Consider the following 23188-nt stretch of genomic DNA (forward strand, 5'->3'; position numbering starts at 1 on the left):
ACTTGCATTACAATATAAAAATACCTTGCTTTCTTAATGCAAAAATGTCATTAGCATTGTTTTTTAAAAAGTACTTAAATAAATTACAAGAATCTCAAGTGTTAAATGATTAAAAAAAAGCTTTTGCATTGAATGGAAAACTCTGCTCTTATGAAAATTTTTACTCAAAAAGCTTTTGAAAACTGGCTTGCAGAATGATTTCCATACACTGTACCTTCATATCAAATATTAGAGAAAGTTTCAGGCAACAAAACACTGCAGTGAATAAAAGCAATATATGATAACTATTCTTTTCAAAGAACCAGCATGAAATAGCACTGCTAGTGTGTGATAACTCCACAGCACATTACCTTCACAAAGCTTGCTGTGCCCTAGATTTGTGCCACCACACTACCAGTGAGGGACCACAACAGTTTACATAGTTCAGTGATGTTCAGTCAAACCAGAGCAGAACAAAGAAGCAAGGAAAAGCAAATTTCAGGATAAAGAGACGATCAGCAGGAAAAATTAGTATTTGGCACTGCTGACATCCATGTAAATCTAAAAATGTTTCTAAGGGTCTTAAAAAGAAGTCCTAATCACTATGAGTTGGTTTAGAAGAAAGATGGTCTTTCTGTGACAAACTGGCAGCTTTCAAAATTTTAGGAGCCTTAAGGGTCAGAAGAAACAGTGTTAAACACAGCTGGCACATCAACTTTAGTACAGACCCTAAAATACTGGGCCAATATAATCATGATGAAAAACAGGTTCATGTATTTCACACCTGATTACAGGTTGATCTAATAATGAATACAAAAAATAGCCATGAAAGATAGTATGTTATAAATAAGGAAATGAGAGATCAGGGAGATACAGAAGAAGAAATAAGTTCCATTATTCTTTAACAGTAGTTATTTCAAATTACTTTTCAATCTTCGTATTTGGGCAATTTTTCACATCTCCCTTCTGGAAACACTTCCGTGACACAGCCTTAATACCATATTCTTCTCATTTTTCACTGTTAAAGTTTCACCCATACTTCAGATTAAATTGTCTAGGATAGTTCTTCTCTACTCTGTCTTCTAACCCCTCCCTACAATTATCACCTTAATGTGAAGCTATAAAACCTTTTTTGCAGCCACTGTGCAATTTGGATCATGGAGTTGTTCACGATCTGGAAGCAATCACTTAGGACCACCCAGCAGTCATACAGACAACGTGTTAAATAATGTCCTTTTCTTCAGGGAAAAAAAGGCAGAAAGCTAAGTAGGTCATGCTACACACTTGTTATCTGCTCATTAGTTTTACACTTGAAAGTTATTACAAGCAAAATGAACGAAAATAAAACAGTCTTGAGGGTTCAGAAGAGTTGCTGACTAATTGCTTTTACCTTATTAAGATCTTCTCTCTCTTGTTTCAGTGTTTTGACTTGCTTCTCAAAAGCCTTTATTTGTCTGGAAGCATCATCCAATTCCCGCCTTGCAGTGCTGGCCTCCTCGAGTTGCTGTTCTAGCTGACCAGATTCTAGAAAAAGCAGCAGAATTTGAAATATTCTAAGGGAAAAATCATAATTCTAGAATAGCATAGCCTAGCTGCTTGAAGCCCCTTCAGGTTTTTTTCTGGTTTCCATTTAAGCACAAAATAAGGCAATTCTTCTCTGGTTTAAAATAGGGAGCAGGTTGTTTCAGCTGCCATTACCTGCTTTTAAGGGAACAGAATGAAAGGTCACAGCTTGCTGAAATACAACACAGAAAATGATAACAATTTGTCTTCTCACATTATAACCATGCTCTATACATAATTCTGTAATGTATGCTTTAACACAACTTATACATTTGACTTTTATGTGCTGTGATGTAATATACAATACATCTTTTATTACACTGTAATTATAAACTCTCCCTCCTCCCTCCAATTTCCCCCAGAAAGAAACAGTAAAAATAATGGGTCACTCAAGAGCTGGCAAGTGTTCTCCTGTCGATACTCTTAAAATTAACTTCAGCTGATTTTACTTATTTCTAGTGTGAAAACCACTTGTTTTTATGTGATCTGCTTTATTACTACTATAAATAAAGGAGAACTATTGCAGCCAGTTTCTTACCAACAGTCAGTTACACAGTGACAGTATATTTCTATGCCACAGTTGAATAATGTCATATAAATACCCTCAAATTCTACAAGAAAAACTGAAAATTCATAAAATATGGCAACTGAAAATTTCTAGCTAGTAAGTGGAGGGTTTTTTTTGCCTCGTAGTTTTTAACTTAAAAACAAGACTTTAAAGCAAGATATATATGAGGGTAATTTAATTCCAAGTTCTGTGAAATCACTGGACATGTTGTCTTTTATTTCAGTTGTGGCAAGTCTTCAGACCATTTGTATTTACCCAAAGAACAGGAACCCATCTATACTCTTAATGAGAGCCTTTAACTACGTTTTCATAAATGTAACCCTAAGAGACTGGCTCTTGGAGAAATCAAATATAAAAACACATCCATTTTTAAGAGGGTTAATTTCTGAAACACAAGAATTTTATAAGCAAATTAATACCATTAGGTTATACCCAGAAAAATATGCACTATTGTTTTAATTCACTGACTCTTGTTTAAAATTTTAAAAGAATGCACTTAAATAAGAGATGTAACTCAAAGCCAGAAATTATTAACTGCCTCCCTTATGTAGTCTACTCCGAAGTCACCAGTGAAAAAAAGTTTATATATGGCTCTGCTGAGCCAAGATAAATCTCTCTTCTGTGCATGAACTACTTTGTTCCACAGCTCTGTTTTCTTCTTTCATTGCTGCCCTTTACATATTTGGCAATATTAAAGATTCCTCAAAGTTTTCTCCTATGTAACTTAGCGAACAAAAATTATAACTTTGACCTCAAAAATTGAAAGCATATGCTAGCTTGTCATTTCCTGGAAAACCAGATAGACAAGAAAAATGTATTTTTCTAAGCCCCCCCGGTGACACTCCTGAATTTGACACGATTTTGAGTTCATTCTTTATTACCTTTTTGAGCAGGTGTTTACTCTTACAGCTTCAGAAGAGGCAGTAAAACAGGTTAAAAGAATGTAACAAAAAGCTAGTTGTGACATATGTGCTGTAAATGGTAATTTTCCATTTAATCACCCTAGTAGTAACTAACATTTTAGATAATACATGCAAACACTCACTGTAATGAGTTATTACATTACATTTAGTTGTCCAAGAGATGAGCCCAAAGCATAAAAAGTTCAGCTCTGCACCTGAACTGAACCTCCTTAAAGTACATCAGATCTAGTAGAAAAATGAACTCTTTTAAAGGCTATCCTGAAAACTTGGAACTAGCTCCCCTACATTTGGAAGCATTCAGACATGGCCAACATTTGGTTTGTTTCTGTATTCTGTCATTAATACAGTTTAAAAATCTATCTCAAAACCCCCCTAAAATCAAGCAAAATAGAGCATTCTCTTTTTATTTTATCAAATTTACTTGTATTAGTTACATCTTAAGGCACAAATGAGTGTTTTTTAACAAATGGGTGGATCAGACAAAGCATTCAAGTATATCCTGGCAAAGTTGTGTGGTGACTGGGGATGGGTTAGACATCTTCCCCATTTGATCCCATTATTCACTTCCAAACTGAACTCCAAAAGTATACATTCTGTCTAGGAATAAATACAAAAACATGTATATGGTGTGAAGCAGAAAATTACTTTAGGAAAAACCTTCTCATTATCAATCACCTTCACCAGACTTTGCTTCTCAATTTCAAAAAGGGCTAGCAACTGTGTTGGGGAATGTTTCCACACCTTTACTATTTTTTTTCATTACCAAAGGAAGAGAATGATACTTTCAGCAATGAACTAAAATCTATGTTGCAGCTCAATAGTAAAGAATAAAATATAATTTAAAGCTGATCCTGATGCTTTTCTGTGAATGGCTGGTCTCATTCAAAAGCTGTTCTTGTAAACGTTGCTTTTCAGTGGTTCCAAAGACTCAAAACCAGAGCTAGGGACTGTTGCAGAGCAGGGGTTTCTGCTCATGTTGTCTTTATCCTCATTATAGCAGCAAGAGGAGGGACATTTGGCTGGAGAGAAATTTCACAAAAACCTTTGTCTTGACACAGTGCCAACATGGCATCACTCAAACCAGAGTGATCCTCCCTGAGCTAGCTAAGCCGTGTTCCCATCTGAAAATAATGCCTATGGTACAATACAAAACTGCTGCATCACGCCAGAGCAGCTGTCCAACTGTGTATCTGTAGCAGGCTTTTTTCAGACTACACAATTTTAACAGGCTATAATCTGTGAGCTGCACTCTGCAGCTCACACACTGCTGCTCCTGCCCTGTGAGGCAGCTGCAGAGTCTAAACACATCAACTGAAGTGTCTGCAAGTGAAGTTCAAGTTCTTCTGAGGGTGTCACTGATGGCATTCCTGACACTCTCAGGAACTGAATGAAGTCTTGTCACAAATACAAACCAGAACAAATGGTTTTTGTAGTTTCCTCCCACCTTTCTGGCTGTTTCTTTTTCCTTTGCCTCAGGTAAATATGGCCATATAATAGAGATGTATCTACCACTACTTGTGTCTGATTTTTCACACAAAATGCAGACCTTTTCCTATTTCTATAAGATTAATTGGCTTTTCATCCGTGTTTCTCTGGTTCCAGACCTGATACCTAACAGTCTCTTGCTAATTTTCCTTAAAAAAAAAAAAAAATCTCACTGTGCTTCCTTTCTTCCTTTTTTTGAGATGTCTGCTCTCAAGATCCTATTTTAAAGACAGCATTATAGAGATGGATAGCAGGAGTGCTATGCTATGAATCACTGTGAGAGAAAATCCCCTTTAACTTCAGAACATCAAATCAAGAATAGTGAATACTAGTAGTTAGCCTTTAAAGTAGGCTAGAAAGGTATTAGCTAAATAGACAGCAAATACAGCTATATTCAATATGGTTGTGCAGTATGAGCCCTCCCTCTCAAAGTTCTTAAAACATGAATTGCCCAGAATCTGGGAGAGTAAGGCTGGAAAAAGATGGATTATTCCCTAAATGTCTCCAGTTGCCTCTGTAAAACACACATACTGGACTAAGTAGATCTTTGCTTTTTGACTAGTTTGGGAGTTCTGATGAAAGGCAGCATAATATTAATTAAAAAAATTAATCTCTTAAGCTGCACAGATTTCAAAACCACTTTTCAAGCTTAAAGTACTGAGGTACTTGATAGCCAAAACTTTAGTTTTCATAAAATCCTCAAGAAGTCTCAGAAGCAAAGAAAATAGATGTTCAGTTTTGTAAGCAATGACAGTTCATTTGACAGCAGAGCTGAAAGGTGGCTCTTCTCCCTCTCATCTCCCTTTCCTCACATGCTTCTATCGCCCACCTTGTGCTGATTTATCTGACTGTAAGTTGATTAAATTCTCTCTAACAGCATTTGCCTTGTTTAATTGAGTTAATTAAATTCATGGGAGAGTTCAGGGAATGCACAGATCAAAAAGAGGCCATGCAGCTGTAGGCAGGACCTATTTTGGTGGCACTTTTCTTTGGTCAGTTCTGCTGCTGGAAGTGCAGCCTCATGGCCCATTGTGTCCTCTCTCATGGAAAAACACCCTTCACTACTCCCTGCCACTTGGACAACTCAAATTAAATTGAATTTGGAGAAAATGTTGAGCTACAAAGGAAGAGTGAGGGGTAAAATGAAAAGTAAAAACAGACTGTAAAACTCTTTTAGAAAGCTAAGGAAAACCAGTATTATAATTGGAGGGAAAAAAAAAACCTTGACAAAATACAGTTTCCTGCTACAGTTTTTACATTAGTATTTATAACATACCTGTTACCTGTTTCTTCAACTTTTCAATTTCTTCTTTCAAACTTTTAATTTCTAAATCTTTGCTTGCTGTTATTGGGCCATCCACTGTTGAATACTGCAGAGCCTGCACTGTCTGGGTGGACTCTAGAAAAAGGTGGAAGAGAGAGGGACAAATTACTCCTGATATCTGAGGAAATCAAAGAGATACTACTGATAAATTAAGACATGCCAAAGACCCTGCACTGGGTATTCTACACTTTTAAATTTCAAACTATTAAGTGCCAGTTTTTCAGTAACTGTCAGTTGGGCAAACTAAGTTCTTAGAAGTTCTAAGAATGAAATGTTTATGCCATAGTGATCAAGGTACAGTGAGAACAAAGTTAGCATAAGAAGTTGAATACGTGGTGTATTTCAGGCATAAAGAGTAACAGAAACTTTATTTGTCAACAGAAATAATGAACAGAATTCTTTTCTGCTAGAAAGAATTCCAGGAGGTATATTTACTTTTTTTTTCCACAGTATAAAGAGTGCTGTACAAAGCTGCAAGCTAATCAAAGTTAAAAAAGTGATTTTTTAATGACCATACCTTGCAGTTTTCTACTGAGCTCAAGCTTTTCCTGTTCTAGACGTCTTATTCTCCTCTCATAAGCTTCTGTTGCTAAACTATCCTCCAAAGTTCTTTGAATGCTGGCATCAAGATCCATGGAGGGTGGTCCAGCTGTCAGTCTTAGACAGCTGCGGTCTGAAAGCACACTGGGGGAAAAAAATAAGTAGTAATGGATTTTACAACAGGTTGGTTTAAAATAGTGCTATAAAATCATCAACCAATAAACAGTTTGGTAAGCTGTTAATTACTATGCCATTTATTATAACATCAAAGAACACCTTGTTAGTATGTGCTCATTGAAAACTGAACTCATTTTTACGTAGCATGCCTGATCACCCCAATGTATTTTTTGATACACAGAAGGGGATGAACTCCTGATTAAAAATCATTAGGGACAGTCTATGCTAGCCAGATAGCAAAAAGGAGCAGCCTAGAGAGTAAGATGACAGTAATAGTTCATTTGAAAATAGTTAGTCAAGTCTCATAAATGATTTAAAGACAACAATCACAACAAATGGTGTGAAATTATCCCATAACAACTAGGGCACGGACATGTCAGAAATGCTGTGGCTATTCATGTACACATGCTACTACTTATGCAAATAATCCTTTTGAAATCTAGGACATTCTAGGACATAGTCACATTCCCAGCAGAAACACAGGCCTGGATTTTCAATGGTTGTAAACATTCTTTATTTCCATAAACAACAAGGAGCATACAGGGACTTCCCTGTTACTGTTTAATTTAGCAATGGAAATGAGTGAAATAAATAACAACATTAATACCATATATCAATTAAAGTAATTTTAATGAAATTTCTTTTCAGAGTTACAGAAGTGTCAAAGGGCTAGAAATAAAACTGGTTTTAATGTCTAATAAACTCAGTTCTGCCTGGGTCCACAAATCTAGCCTTAATTTTGTCATGTGCAGTTAACTTTATACATTGTCTAATAACTACCTTTCTCAGCAAAACTCCCCAGAGCACATGTGCTGACCTTTGCATTCATGTAAATTTTACCTGCAGAGAGCTCATTCTTTTGAACAGACAGCATTTTATATTATGGCCTAGCAACTTCCCCAATAAACCACATTCTTTGATATCTGTTCAACAGGTTTCAAAGACAGAAAGTTAGAATACTCTGTAACTAGCCTGCAAACAATTCTGGAACTCTTAACTTACCAGCTACTTGTATATGTGAAACCCACAAATGGTAAATGATGGCCAGAAAATGCAGTGTGGGATGGTGGAGGCATTGTTTCCTAGAAAAATAATAGTACAGTTGAGTAAGCAGTACTCTACTGGACTTAAAAGAAACAGACTTTGCAGTTTAACTATATGAGAAGTGTTAGCCATAGTATCATATTAACTATATTCACTGTCATGCTTATCTACAGCCCAAATATGAAACAGCATCAACTAAATCTATTTATAGTAGCATTTAACATACACAAAAACAGAGCACACTAACATAAAAATGCTTTTCTAATTAAATAGGCTATTGCTGGAGGAAAGCAGAATATTACACATATTAGATGCCAATTTATTCCTTCTTTTTTCCAAGAAGCTCTTAGCACAAAGAGCAATGCCTTTTACTCCCTGCTGTACTCCTCTCTGCTATTCAGTCAACAGGGCTTCCTGCCTGTGGAATTACCAGCCCACTTCTGAGTGGGCCATGTCTATCTGGAGAGAACAATCAGCAGGCATTTACTAGAAAGGAGTAATACAACAGAGTGTTCTAATCCCATTAGTGCTTTGACCATTTCTTCATTCCTTGCTCCTCTTTCTTGCCAGACAAAGAACTACAAACCAAGACAAATCTTTGAGTTTCTCCTCAGGCTAGAAGAACCCTGTTGTTATTTCATTTGAACCATTTTAAGTTCTAATATTCTTAAATGTTCTGTTAAAAGCTTCCTGTTTAACCCCAAGATGCAATGTTTATCTTGCTCTGCTAGAGATGGCCATAACAGTCACCCAAAAGAAAACCCCTAAGAAGATGATTATTACACTGAAAGTGACAAAAGATTCTAAATTGTCAGAAAAGGTACACAATGATTTCTTTCTAAACCCAAACAAAAAAAAAAAAAAAAAAAAAAAAAAAGGAAGCAGTTGTGCATTTTTTTCATGTAAAATTCAGCAGGAAAGGACAAGGAGTAAGACTGCATTCAACAGAAATCTCAAATTACCTTTCCAGTGGTGGCATCAGCTATATTACATCCCAGCCTTGTCCTCTTAGCTGACAAAAACCCTCATGTTATAAAAGAGTTCCCAAACAACACTAGTGATATTGCTAGATTGTGTAAGTTCATTAAGTTGGGCATTTTGGAAACTAAGGACAAGACCAAATTACAAAGACTTAATTTTCCACTAAATCATAATAAAAATATCAATGATTACAGATTACTATGGTTAGAAAAAATAAAACTTTATTTCTCCTTTACATTTTGTTTTCACCTTTCATAGATTCCAATTTCAAAACTGTCTTTACAGATAACTTTAAAAATATCGAATGCATAATTGCATGATTTTAACAGCCCACATGACAATTTTCAGCTACCACCCAGGTATCTCTTCTAAAATATCCTATCTATTGATAGTAAGGTAAGATTCTGTAAAAGAATTTGTTTTGCAGAGATCAAGATAGGTATTTCCTGCTGCTTGTGTGAATTTAACTGTACAACCATGCTGAGAAAATTATAGCTGAAATCTATCATACCTCTGAATGAGGCTACTAAACCAAACAGTTAAAAGCTAAAACCCAGCACAACTTAGGCTGCCTGAACAGCACAGTTTTGCCCTTTATGTTGAGCGTACACACAAGCATACTTTTTAAATTTCATTATTATGTATATAATTTTTCCATGGGACTATGGTCTCATTCAAAGTTCAGGAAGAATAACAATCATGGCTTTTCAACACTGTCTTTTATCTTCAGCATTGGGTTTTCCTCCTTTGCTCTATGCAATTCAAATCTTGCCAAGAATTTAAAAAAAAAAAAAAGAGATCTCATGGGCTTATCTGTGGCGCTGACCTCTATAATAGCAGTGCGAGTATGTGGAACTTCCTCAATAGATAAGTATGAAATATGGAGGAGAAAATACCTCCAAGTCATATATAAGGAATTTGAGGCAAAGCAATATGAAATACAATGTCCACCAGTCAAAGCAAAAATGTAAAATATTCTCAGTCATGCAATGCCTTAGGCTAGGTTTTTTCAGCGGGTCTGAGATTCTAGGTGTGAAAAGAAATAACAAGAAAATAACAGAACAAAACCTTCAGATGTTTCAAATTAGGAAACTGAAAAAGAAGCTCTAGAAACTGGCATTCATCTCTCACAGTTCAGGGGCATTGTTTTTCACCCCCAAATGTCTAAAGCATATTTAGAATTGGACTCCATTTTCTCAGCTGAGAGTCCAGTAACTCAGCAGAGGAGCATTCTTTCTTCACCTGCAGTTCCCTGTTTCTTCATGATGGTAAAGCATTCACACTGCACAGGCATAGTATGAGAGCCTCAGTTGGGAGACTGGGCTCTAGAAAGGAGGAGTGGTGGAATGGACAACATTAAAATGTGTGAACAACCTCCAAAAGCTATTTCAGCTTCACAAAGACCTATATAAAGCATCCACTCCAGCCACTTGATCCTCATAGCTGTTGTTGGACAAAATAATATGCAAACAGGTATCTGAAGACTGTATTAAAAAGTTTTAAGATAAAAATAGTTTAGTTGTGAAAGGAGGTGGAAAGATCAGATGCAAATGAGGAAAAAAATGAAGGCAAGTCATCCTATGCAGCTACACTGGTGTAATTTGCCTATAAGGAAAAGGGCTCTGAGATTTAATCAAAAACCACAGAACCGTTTAGATTGGTAAGACCTTTAAGATCATTGAGTCCAGCCATTAACTCAGCACTGCCAGGTCCATCACTAAACCACTTTCCTAGGCACTACATCTACATGTCTTTTATATACCTCCAGGGATAGTCGACTCCACCACTTTCCTGGGGAACCCTTTTTGCAAAGAAATTTTCCCCAATATCTAAACTTAATCTCCCCTGGCTCAACTTGAGGCCATTTCCTCTTGTCCTGTGGCTTGTTTCTTGGAAGAAGAGACCGACAAAGTGTTTTAGTCAGTGTTTTCCATGTTTTAATGTGTACTTGGAGGAAAGGGAATGTAAATAATCATCACCTGTCTGTATCAATTCATGTTGCCTATCTCTTATCTGCAGGCCCAGAAAACTGAGATGCACATGCAGTTCAGAAAACAAAAGTTAAAGTGGTGAAAATGCTTTACCTCACATGTAAACAGCAGGTTTCTGCATCTTTCAACAGAGACACACACAAACACACACAAAGATATTTCCAAGGAGAGAACACAAGGCATTCCTCCAATGCTAAGACATCTATCATCTGTAAAAGCTCCTTTTCAAAAGCATAGAAACAGAAAGTCTGGTAAAATCAATAGCTGCAAAGCATTTGAAGCAAAGGCAAAAATATTTTCTTGTTCCTTTAGAAATGGCTGTGACATTTCTCCTCAAAACTCAAGTCAGAAAAAAAGCTGGAAAAATTTAGCGGAAACAAACTGAATGGAATCCAACACTGATATGAGCAATTAGAGTAGAGCAAGAAAATGCAGTAAAATGCAATATGCAAACTTACACCAAGTCTTAACAATGCTCTGCTAGAAACAGTCTTGCAGACCATCTGCATGTAAATCTATTATTCTTTAAAAGACAGGGACACTAGTCACTGCAACAGATGTACATTAGCTGAAGACACATAAAGCTACAAGGAATTTACAGAAGTTATCCTTGCATGACTGTGTTTGGAAGACCAGCCTTCAAACTATGAAAGTATTCCCCTCACAGTTCTTCAAAGCAGCACCTAATTGCTATTTATGCAGAACACATGAAATAAACTGCCTTTTACGTCCATTTTGTTATAAAGTATACTGCAAAGGCTTAATTGCATACTTACAGAGTTTTTTAAGCAATCATCATCCACATCAAAGTTTGATGTATCAGTAGGGCTGCTGACTTCTGGGATGTAAGGTGCCTCACAGTTCCTAATGTTGTCCCAATCAATCCCAGCAAAAAATGGATGGTTCTTAAAGTCTTCTATTCCATTTTGTCCAAGTCGATGCTCCCTGCTACAAATGAGCCTTCGGATGAGGTCCTTTGCACTTTCAGAGACATCTGTCACTTGAGCAGGAAACTGAAACCTCTCCTTAAAGATTAAAACAAGAGGAAATAGTTTATTACCAAGAAAAAGTTGGAAAAACTACCTTCTTAGTGAAAATCATTATGTAGAAAAAGAAATGTGCAAATACTCCAGCTCTGAAATACATGCACTAAGGTTTCAAGGAAAAGACTTCTGCTAAGGATAGAAACTATTAAAATTTTTTGTCTTCTAGTTTTTCTTCTTTATTTAAATTTCTCTTACACTACAGCTGTTGAATTCTACAGCTATCTCCATGTGGAAGAACATTTCAGAATTTTCTGCGTAAGCCAAGGAATGGGTTCACCAGAAGAAAGTAACACAACAGGATTGAAGCAATGTTGCCAAGATTGACTCCACAGAGTGAATTAAAATCCATGTTTCCAAACCCAGATTTTAAGTTTTAGCTTTATCCCAAAGCAAAGCCATCTGCAATCCATAACCATAAACTCACTACATGGAAACATATTTTTTGTTCTACATTTATGAACATTAACATAATTAGTACATAAAAACTTATTTTTAAATGTGTCTTCAAGTTACCCCATTATTAAAAATTAGCTTAGAGACAGACAGAAAATGCACTAACTTTGTGGTTCATTATTTTCCCATAGGTCTCCACCAAGGACTCAGCATAAAAGGGCGTTTCTCCATAAAGCATTTCATACATGCAAACGCCCAGGGACCACCAGTCACACTCGGGCCCATACTTCCCTTTTCCATCTTCCATGGCCTGCAAGATTTCTGGAGAGATGTAGTCTGGTGTTCCAACTGCCACTGAAGATTGGACCTGGAGAAGTTACATGTTCAGGATTAAAATCAACTTTTATCATTACAGACACTGTGGTACTGTGCCTTTATATATAAATTTAGCCCAGCATTCTTGTTGTAACAAAAACAACTAAACACAAACAAAAGCTTCTAAATTCAGAAAGAAATACTTAAGCATCCAAGGCACTGCATGCACAGGGATCCCAATAATATACTTTTGCTAAACTATTATCAATATTTAAAAATAGATAAAGGAGAAAACTGTCAATTGTCAGGATTAGAGCCAGTAAGCAATTACAGATTAGGTAATCACATATATTAAGTCAAATACTTTGTAGCCCTCTGGGACATGATTAAACATACTGGAATTACATTCTAGTCACACTTACTGCATACTGTGCAAATTTAAATGTACTAGTAGAACATCATCACATTCCAGTATCTCATCCTGCTCATACTAAAGCTTACATTTTCAATAAAGATTAGAGCTCAGAGCTTAAAACTGAGAGATTCATAGATCATAAACACCTACTTGGCATTGACAGCACATCTTCTCTTTATTTATTCATGAGTTGACTGTATGCATCTAAAAAGTTTCTAATATACTGCAAATCCAAGCAGTCTACAGTCGTACTTTCAAGAAAGGTAGTTACATACCAATACCACTTACAGTTCCATTGCATTTGACATAAGGCACTTTTCCCCTTTACTAGCACGCATTTTGTGGCTACCAAAGGACTGAAGCAAAAATATTTTGGAATTAATCATTCTTTCTAATTTACCGTTCCATCTTCCATCAGCTTCAGACAAGAACCAAAATCTGCTAATCGAATATGTCCATTCATATCCATCAAGATGTTGTCTGGTTTTATATCCCTGCAATTAAACCGATTTCAGAATTAGTACAAAAATGTACTGCATAAGATGTATTCCAAACATCAACTCTGCAAGGGTCTTTTCATCCAAAACCAGCAACCCATCAGCACATAGAAGACAGTCACTCGCGATACAGTGAAATTTGCACTAGGGACATCTCATGACAGGGGCTGTAGATCAATCAAATCATACAATGCTTCTTAATTTTAGTAAGAATTGTGTAGTTAAATTCCTCTCATGTCTCAAGGGTAGACAGGAGAATCTTACTTGCTCTGAGCTTTTGTATATAAAACTTTTAAATCATCTGAAGAATTTTAGTAAAGCGGTCTCAAGTGGAAGATGCACACTTATACTAGAGCTGGAAAACAACCCCTAAATTTTACAACAGAACAAAGGCCAATGAAATCCTGAAACAGTTAACACATCTTTATATTTACTGTCTTTCACTGACATTCTTCTCTCACGTGCATCTCGGTTCACTATGTGCATCTGTCATACTTCTGCTGAAATGACTGCTGTAAGCACTATTGCAGCTCTGCTTGCCAAACTCTGGCTGCCTCATTCAGGTCATGATGCAGATGGAAATATCCTTCTAAGCAGGCAACATAATAAATACTACTTCTATTGCAAACTTGACCTTTTTTTTTGTCCCAGGTTTCTCCTAAGTGTACTGAAATACAGGTAGAGTGTATGTTCCCATTGTGCAGCTGAGTAGGATGAAAAAGCATCTATGTTCTCTCAGTTACCAGAGGGGTATTTCTTGTTCAATTTATAGATTAGGTTCAAATGTTGAAATTTCTTTTAAGTATAGGTCTTAGAAATATACATAAGCTACATTTTAAAAACATATGGCATTATTAGATTCTTATGCTATCCTTATCTATTATATTCAAAACATAAGTTATGACTGTATGAATAAAGGTCTATGAATATTTTCTCAGTTAACATTATCAAGATATAAGAACAAATCCTTTTAAAAAAAATCACAAAATGAGTGAGTCCTGACTTTGCTTCATTCCTCAAACTACTTATAAAACGAATGTCACCGATTGCTTGGCAGACAAATCTCAAAATATTCATATGCTAAAATGTTCACATTGCACCTGAGAGCAAATATTGTTGTTTGGGTTTTGGTGTTTTGTTTTTGTTGGGGTTTTTTTCCCCAAGTAGAAATTGAGTTATGGACAATGCTTACTGATAATTTATAATGGAAAAAAAAAAAATTAGAACCACACCTTGAACAACATTTTAGAAGCTGTGGCATAAAGGTGTCACAGTGTCACACACTCGGTGACAATTAACACAGTAACAGTTTGTTGTCTGAAAGAAAAGTACTTCCTGAATTTGTGCTACTCAAAGACAAGCAGGCAGAGGCCCATGCTGAAAAGCACCTTTCAAATATGCAGAAATATTTCCAAAGTAGAAAGCAAACACTGCAAGAAATCATATTTTCACAACCTGCAATGGAGCATAAAGACAATTCTTTACAAAGTAAATCAGAAAAAATAACCGAGTCCATTCTCTTAAGGCCATTCTTCCACTCGATTTTTGCTGACACTGAATATGCCAAAGAATTGCAGCCTCCAGATTGAGATAGTTTTGTTTGTTTTGCATTCACCCACCAAAAACATTCCTTAAAGAAGCTTCTAAATAAAAACAAACACATGCCATTGAGACTGCTGGAATTACAACTTCAGTTTAAAACACTTTGCAAAAACATGCACCTAAAATCCAGTTCCTCCTAGAAGCTGGACCTAGTTCAAGCTAAACAAAAACATGAGTCACCCTTGAGGCTCCATTTATCCATGTTCTATCTTTTAATATATTCCCAAGAGAAATAATAATAACATTAATAATCATCATCATCATCTCAACATCTCCCATTCAATCTCACAAAACAGCAGAAAACATGAAAAATCTCACTGTGTTTTCAACACTGTGCAAAACCAAACCTGAAAACAGTGAATACACTCAGAGGAACAATTTCTTGCAGAGTGGCATTTGTAATGCTCAAGTAATAATTTCATAAGAACAATTTTTACAGTTAAGGAAAAAAGAAAAGACCAACTTAATAAATACAAATTCTTTTCAGCTCTTGTAACAGAAGCTATGGGTTATGAACAACTGTTCTGAATTGTGAACTACATTAATAAAAGACAGTTTGAAAGACAAGAATTGCTGGCACCTGCACAGCAGAGTAGGCTATAAGCAAAGGGAAAGAAAATTATGAGCCCCAGAGGGGAACAAAGAACAGGAGTAATTATTGCCAGTGTAACTGAAGAGTGTGAAGGTGGTGATTATGTGAAAAAATAATGTCATAAACCATGCACCTCTACTGAGCCTGCAGTTGTTAGATTGCATTAGAATGATGAGTTTTGTTCTAGGTTTAGTTTTGAATGTGTTTGTTTACTGTCTTTAGTGATCAGAACCAATCTATCTCCTGTCCTAAAGAGAATATGGTATTCTCTCTTCACATTCACTCCACCTTCACCAGCTTATCCCAGTTTCTTCACTGTACGGACTGGTTCCTTCTACTTCCATCTCAACTGCATTTTTATTCCTATCTCTCCTAGACTCACCTCAAAAGTTGAGATGTCCAATCCTCCACAGCCTATCAACCCCAAGTTTCCTCCCCTTCTATTTCCTTCTTTCTCTCTCAGCTTCTTCACTCCCAAGTCCTCATCTCCCCGCTTGTTCAAATTTAACTAATCTTTTATTTTCTCCCATTTCAGTTCTCAGCAGTCCTATTTACTCACAGTCCTCACTGGCTTCCCACTCCTGTGTTCCAGGACAACTATCCTCTTTCCTCATATCCAGTTTTTGTCCAATTTGCATAGTAATCTTCTTTGGCACCAAATGGAAGAGAACTATCAGAAACAGAGACACTCCATACTGTCTCTAATGTCTATTTATCAGCATCTCCCCAAATTCCTTCTGTATTACAGCTCTGAAACAGTGCAAAACTAAAACTACAGCACAAGAAAACTGCAGAGTATTTAGGGATCAAACTCTGCACATGGTTGTTTGGAACTCATAACAACTGGAATATTGAGGGGAAAATTATAACCTGAAAATATCTAGGTGGGGGGCAGAGGAGTAAAAATATATCTATGACTCAAGGCAGATTGGATTCTGTCCTGAATTTCAAGTCTCCACATCCCACAGCAGATTTTCTCTTTGGTTTTGTAAGAATTATTCTATTAATTAAAAATCTATATAGGAAGACTAATCCATGTTTCTTGGTCTTGTTTCTGGAAAGAGGAACACTTACTGCTTCAGGCAAATACTAAGGAAGGAAAATTCCAGACCAAGTAGCTAAAATCTGGCAAAAGTAATGAGCAAATAATGAGAAGTTATATGGCTTAGTGAATAGACCACTGGGCTGAATCTCTGTAGATAAGAGTTACTAGGTGATTGTGGGCAGGCCATTTAAACATCACTCCACAAGAACCATGGTGCTCAGTCAAGCAGCTAATATCATCTGGCTGGAAGGCTGTGGAGCCCAAATACCCTAGTAACTCTGTGATTAGTCCACTGCAATAAAAGGTCAGCTCACTTGGAATATGAAATACTAATTCACTTTCAAGAAGTATAAGCATTTGAAAGGTATTTATGAGCCAGATTTAAAGTGGGAACAAGTACTGAATTGGGGAAATGGCTCTGACACCAACTGTGCCCTCTGGAGACCCTGAGTTCGACCAAGTCCCAGGCAGTTCAGCCCTACTCTGCCAGCAGCTTCTGTGGGAAGCCCAATGTGCCAGGCGTGCAGGTTGCCAGAGGAGCTGGACCTGGCACAAGCCAAGCTAGAACAAATTCTTCAAATATGCTCTACACTGAATTAAGGGAACTCAAGTACCCAGCATACTCAAATAAACTTTTTTTTTTCCCAATGAGTGATTTAACAGCACCAAAGGAACTGGAAATCTGGACTAAATAAACTTCTCTAGAAACACATATGTCCATTTAAACTTTAACCCCAACAGTGTCCAGGAGCAACTTCTACTTTTCTGAGCTTTGTTGGCCTTGACTGAAGGAGAAAATCAGCACTGCACAGCAGCTTTGCTGCTGTTTTCTGGAGAAGGCAACAGGAGTAAGCAGTGTGTAATACTGAATACTTCACTTGCACTGAAAAAAGTGTGAAGGCTAATGAAAAAAATTTGAAAATTCGTTAATGAATCCTTCCTTATAATGCTTCTTGGTTTAATTTGGGGAGCTGTTCTTCAGATGGGCATGTTTACCTAGATGACTTCACTCACCTCTCTTTAAAACCGTTTACTTTCTTAAGCTGTAATTAAAACCCAAACATTTTACATACTAACTGTGTTAATATAAACAACATTCTGAAATAGGACTACAGCAGATACCTGGATTATTGCCATTTATTTTGATTCCTCTGTTAATGAGCCAGAGTAGAATTTCATTTGTTCAGGGAATACTCAAGAAAAAGTATTCCCTGTGAGACATGCTAAATCCATAGCACATTCCAGCTGTAAAATAAACTAAAAAAGAATTTTTAATACACGTGAATGTGTTTTTTTCCCTGGATTCATTTCTGATACTAAAGGAAACTTAAGGAATCATGAGGTCTTGCATATTGAAATTTGGACTAGAAAACTCCCTTAAGTTCCTTACAACTTGAATTATCTGATCATCTTATGGTTTCAAAGTGTATGGGTTCCTGAGGTTCATCTCTGTCATTCCTTGAATCACTGGATCAATTCAATTCTGTTATTTGCAAGACCACAGGAAGTTCCTCAGGTCTACAGAACAGGAAGCAGCAGATTTCAGAAGAATCTTAACTTAATTTTGTTTCAAGGGCAGCTTCATGGAGGAGGGGACCAGACAAACAGATTGGAAGACGCATCAAAAATAGAGGGACATTTATTTCAAGAACTGTACCAGAATGACTGAGCAGCAGTCGTGTCAAACACTACCAAAGACTGTGCCAATGGGTCAACCCACATGCTTGTATCTTCTAAGTTTAAGTGGCATTAAAGATTTTGTGACCAGTAGGGATCCCTCTTCTTCGTGGTAACTGTACAGTTATGATGCAGAATTTACTTGTTTTAGTTATTCATCTGTATTATTATTTTTTCTTTCAAAACATAAATGATCAGACAGAAATGGAGGAAAAAGCAAGTTCTTCTCTGCAAGAACAACAAAAGTGGCCAAATGGTGCAAATGGGAACCTCTCAATATGTCCAACATGTCCTCCTAGGAATAACCATTTCAGATGCTGATGGACTGTCCTTGCATACACAGCTGAGCCCTTAAAAAACCAGCAGAACTGAAATGACAATACAGGGACTCACACTGTTCTAAATGCAACAACCACAATACAAGCTGAGCCTGAATAAAGAAATAGGCCTGTCTGAAATCAAAGGAGCAATTTGATACCTGAACTACCACTTTACTTGAGCCCACTAAATAAAAAAGAGAACAAATTTTTATTTCCAATGCTAACATTAGAAAAGCATGGAAATCAATTAATTTTCCTAAACAGGTCACATGCCCCCAAGACATGCTATTCTTGAATAGCAAGGAACAAAGTGAACAGCTTACATTAAATTATTTTTCCAAAAAAACTTCACATGAACAATATTTTTTTAATGCTACCAATGCAAATTAAAATACCAGCATTTGAGAAAAATAAATCAGTTTCAGGTGTAACTGCTGGCACAGAGAAACTGATCCAGAAAGCTTATTACAAATTAAAGATTTCACAGCACATTATTTTCTCATTGTACATGCAAGAGCATTCCCCAAAAGTATAAATCAAAAGGTTAAAAGCAGACATCAGTGACTATAGTTATTCACTCTTACAACAAGAAATGCCATCCTTTGCCAAGTTACCTACTTTAAAAAAAAACCACAACCAAGACTTCACTGCCAGAATGCCTGGACTTTTTATCCAAAATTCCTTTAGAACACAGGATTATCCCTTGTCAGGACAGAAGTTTGGCAAACTGCTTATTTCACTCCCTTCTGTTGTTTCAGGCAGACTTTCCTTCCATATACCTCTCTCACAAAGAAATGCTGCATCCATGATTAAAAACGAAGATATTTGGTTTTGGAAGCACTCCAATGAAATGAGAAAATTTGGTGCCTGTGAAGTTTTTATTAAGGTATTCAGTGATGCTCTACTGACAGCTTGCTTTAGGTACACGGACCGAAACAACTGGTGAACTTACACCAAGAGTGCTGGTCAAATAATGCTTTTTTTCACAGTCAAATGTATGGACATTGATGTCCAGCAGGTTATTTCTATTTTCCATTACAGTGGACTGGGTTATATCAAAGTCAGCATTGCCATATTCTGCCAACTACAGTTTATCTGAATTCTGATGAGCAAAACTAGAAATAGGCTCCATCTGGCAGAAAGACCAATGTGCACTGAGCCAAATTAGATTTGGACAGTCGGCAGTTATTCTTCAGTAATCCCAACAAGATAGGCTGCACAAGATAGCAGCATGAGAAAACTGGAATATGTTGTACCTCATTAACTGTGCCTCTTATCAAGACTCTGCTGTGCCTCCTCCTAAACAGACACTCCTTCATTTTTGGGTGAAATCCAAAAAGAGCGTATTTCGATTGAAACCAAAATCATTTAAATAACTTTGATCTCAGCCTTATTATTTATATAGCACCCAAACCATTGCAGCATGTTTGTATACTAAACAAAACCTGCTCCACGTAAAGCTGACAAACTAAAGCTTACAACCAAAAAAGATGTAGTAGCCTTGCATATAGCCCTGAAGTTAATAGGAATAGCCAAAGACTGAACACTTCAGAATCTAAGCCTTAATAAGAACAACTACAGGGAAAAAATAAATGCTATAATCAACCCTATTTTATAATTTTTTTTTAAACAGTATCTTAATAGTGTAAAACTCCCTTGTTTTCTCTTTAACTCTTGATAATAAATTATTATGTATGTGCTGTTCTAGGAACACCCAGTAATTCACCTCTGCTAAAAGAATCTCGTCTAAGCAGCAGGAGATTCCTCTAAATCTCATTACATTCAATGGACAGACTCTCATCAATTAGTTTGAAACATCAACCAAACCACAACAATAAAGGTTCTAGATGTGTGATATAGTCATTATTTATTGATCAGTGTGGACAGTTTTATACTCGTACTGTCACACACCCTAACCAAGTTTTATTCTTAGTAATATCACAAAACTAAATGTAAAACAATACAGAATTCAAGGTTCCATGTACTGCATGCAGTACATTTATTACAGCACCTACAGAATCAGATACTTCCAAACTAACTTAGTTCCAGACCATATTTTCTGCCAAAGTATACTTTTTTAAGTCCCTGACCAGATTGAGAGAAATAATTCTGGTTTTCACTAAAAATAAGGTAATTACATTACATTCTCTTTTCCTACGAAGAATCTGCACCACAGACTTGAGTATAAAATGCAAAATAGATTAATTCTCGCCCACACTGAGTGTGGAATTTAAGTACCAATGAAAGATACTCATATGAAACATGAGAAAACACTTCCATAATAATGACAGCAGGACACTAGAACAAATTGCTTCAGGAAGTGTCACCATCTCCATCACTTTTCTTTTAAAACCAGTTAGACAAACGTCTGTCAAGACTGGTTTAGCTACAGTTTGATCTTGCCTTGCAGCCCAAGAAAAGTATTAGCTGACCTCTCCAAGTCCTCTCCCAGTCCTTTGCTCCACAGTCTTTAATTTCTGCCACACAGACGAGTATTCTGGACACAACACAGTATTTACCTTATGGTATCCAATGTTCTTTATGAATTTCAAATGCTAATAAAGGAAATAATAACAAGCAACAGGGAATGAGTACATCAGCCAACACATATATATCTTGAGTTTGTTCAGGCACTCATATTCATTCCTGAACACTCGAACAGTGTAGTTACTGGCTTATAAATATATGCTCCACCACATCATATTATAATATCCTAGAATTAATTTACCTTAGAAAAATGTCTCCCTGTGGACTTTGTGCATATGTATTTGTTTCCAAGTAATGGATATCTCAAACACGATAACAGCTGCAAACCAAGAATAATTATTTTTAAAAGCTGCTTATGTCCATTTTTTTCCTTCTTTTAAAAAATAAGTTAAAAAGGGTGATTTGAAAAATTCTTTTGGATAAATGCTTGGCAGCTACATCCTCCCCATAGCTACTGTCTTCATCTAAAATGCTAATCAGCTGACAGAACCAGATATCTATGGAAAAAACCCTCACATGCAGGTTAGGCCCCTCATGTAGCGTTTTAAAGAGAAGTCAGGGCAAAGTCACTTGGGGTTGTCTAGGAGTTATTTCTACTGCCTTGTCAGCTTTACAGACTAAAACCAGGAACACACTGTGCTATTTGATAACCATTGTAAATCTGGTACCTTACAAGGCTGATTTACAGATGTGATTTTAAACACCAATGAAATAAGAATAAAAGTTTGGTAGACATTATCAGAAAGACAATTCCTTATGTCAAACAATCGGGCGTGTAAGAGGAAGACCAATGCATTCTGAAACTTGTACAAGTTCAAATTGAAAAATGGAAGTTAATTGAAATAGTTTGACATAGGAACTGCTAAAAACAAATTAAAAAACCCAAATCTAAGTTAACTGGCCTCTCAGAGTGGATCAAGAATATAGAAGTTTAACTTTCCTCAGGGTTGGCTTGTAGCTGAGTTACTGTATTAGACAAAAAAAACTTGTAAGGACTCAAATATAAAATTGGGCACACATAAAGTATTGAACATTTGAATGTTTAATAATGCATTGATCTTGAACAGAATAGTATTATTGAGTAAAATTTCATGCATGAAAATATGAGAGCCTTGTACTATATTTCTTTTCTGGGTAATTTTAATAGTTTTTAATAGCTATTTATGATGGTCTGTCCTGCTACAAAAGATTGAAGTACAAGCATAAAAGTTTTGAAAGACGTGCAAATATAAGATGGGAGGAACAAAACAGAAATGTTTTTACCCTATTTCTTTTTCAGAAACAAAAACCGATTTGAAAAACAAATAACTTGGTTTGAGAAGTCTGAAAATCACCACAGGAAATTAGTAAAAATTGCTACTAATCGAATGCAATTTGTAAAAATCAAGGAGACAACACTTGGGGAATTGGGTAAATATTCTTACATGAAACAAGTTGTAAGGTAACTACAGCACAGTATTGTAAAGCTCTGGAGGTACTGTGCCATTCAGTGATCAAAGTCCGGAACTATGGCTAATTGGAAAGGACTACTCAAAAAATCCAACGGGAAATGCGTCCTGGGAATCTGCTCTCAGTGACCCTGTTCTGAGAAGGGGGGTTAGACTAACTGACCAAAAGAGGTCCCTTTCAACCTCACCCATCCTGCAATTCTGAAATTATGACTAAAGCTGCCCTCTCAATTTGATTCCATAGTAACCTTCTGGTTACATTGTACCAAAGCTCCTCAAACCTAATGCTGAAATGCAGTAACACCAAAGTACTATCGGTTCAGCTGTAGCAGCCTACTTCTCAGTTCTTGTGGCTCAAGACAGGAAGTATCTTTAGCCTTAGCACCAAGAACATGCCTATTTTTGCACTGGAAACTGCAGTTCGTAAAACAAAAACTGGCAAAGTCCCTCTCTCTGTCTCTCAACTCTGCAGGGATATGACAGGTAAAACCACAAAATTGTCTTGATTGTATCTTGACATTTAGTAACAGTCAGGCTTTCAAAATTTGTTAAAATTAAAAGCTTCCTTTCCCTGATCTAAAGTCTGACTAACAGAAAGCCCCTATTTATCCCAAAATGCTCAGCAATCAAGGTTAGTCTCTGACATTGCTTACACTGTTAGGATAATAAGTGCTGGCAAGCTTGGCCTGAAGCCATCAGACACCACTCCATGAGCAGCCCTCCACACCGCTGCTCTGTCACACAGGTTTTCTCTGTGTAAAAAGCCTTAGCTATCA

The 23188-nt window shown here is 36.5% G+C and overlaps 1 protein-coding gene across 7 annotated transcripts in view; it reads right to left on the bottom strand.

Moving 5' to 3' along the window:
- CDC42BPA (CDC42 binding protein kinase alpha) overlaps nt 1-23188 on the bottom strand; it is a 184234-nt gene that overhangs the window by 66810 nt on the left and 94236 nt on the right. For all 7 annotated transcript variants that reach the window (XM_069009295.1, XM_069009291.1, XM_069009289.1 and 4 more), the window contains exons 7-13: nt 13145-13238; nt 12181-12381; nt 11352-11600; nt 7562-7641; nt 6360-6526; nt 5795-5917; nt 1370-1503 (exon numbers count right to left, since the gene is read on the bottom strand). In XM_069009295.1, the coding sequence (XP_068865396.1) occupies nt 1370-1503; nt 5795-5917; nt 6360-6526; nt 7562-7641; nt 11352-11600; nt 12181-12381; nt 13145-13238 (1048 nt within the window). The remainder of the gene's footprint in view (nt 1-1369; nt 1504-5794; nt 5918-6359; nt 6527-7561; nt 7642-11351; nt 11601-12180; nt 12382-13144; nt 13239-23188) is intronic.

The sequence above is a fragment of the Aphelocoma coerulescens genome, chromosome 3 (genome assembly GCF_041296385.1).
Source record: "Aphelocoma coerulescens isolate FSJ_1873_10779 chromosome 3, UR_Acoe_1.0, whole genome shotgun sequence".
Lineage (NCBI taxonomy): Eukaryota > Metazoa > Chordata > Aves > Passeriformes > Corvidae > Aphelocoma > Aphelocoma coerulescens.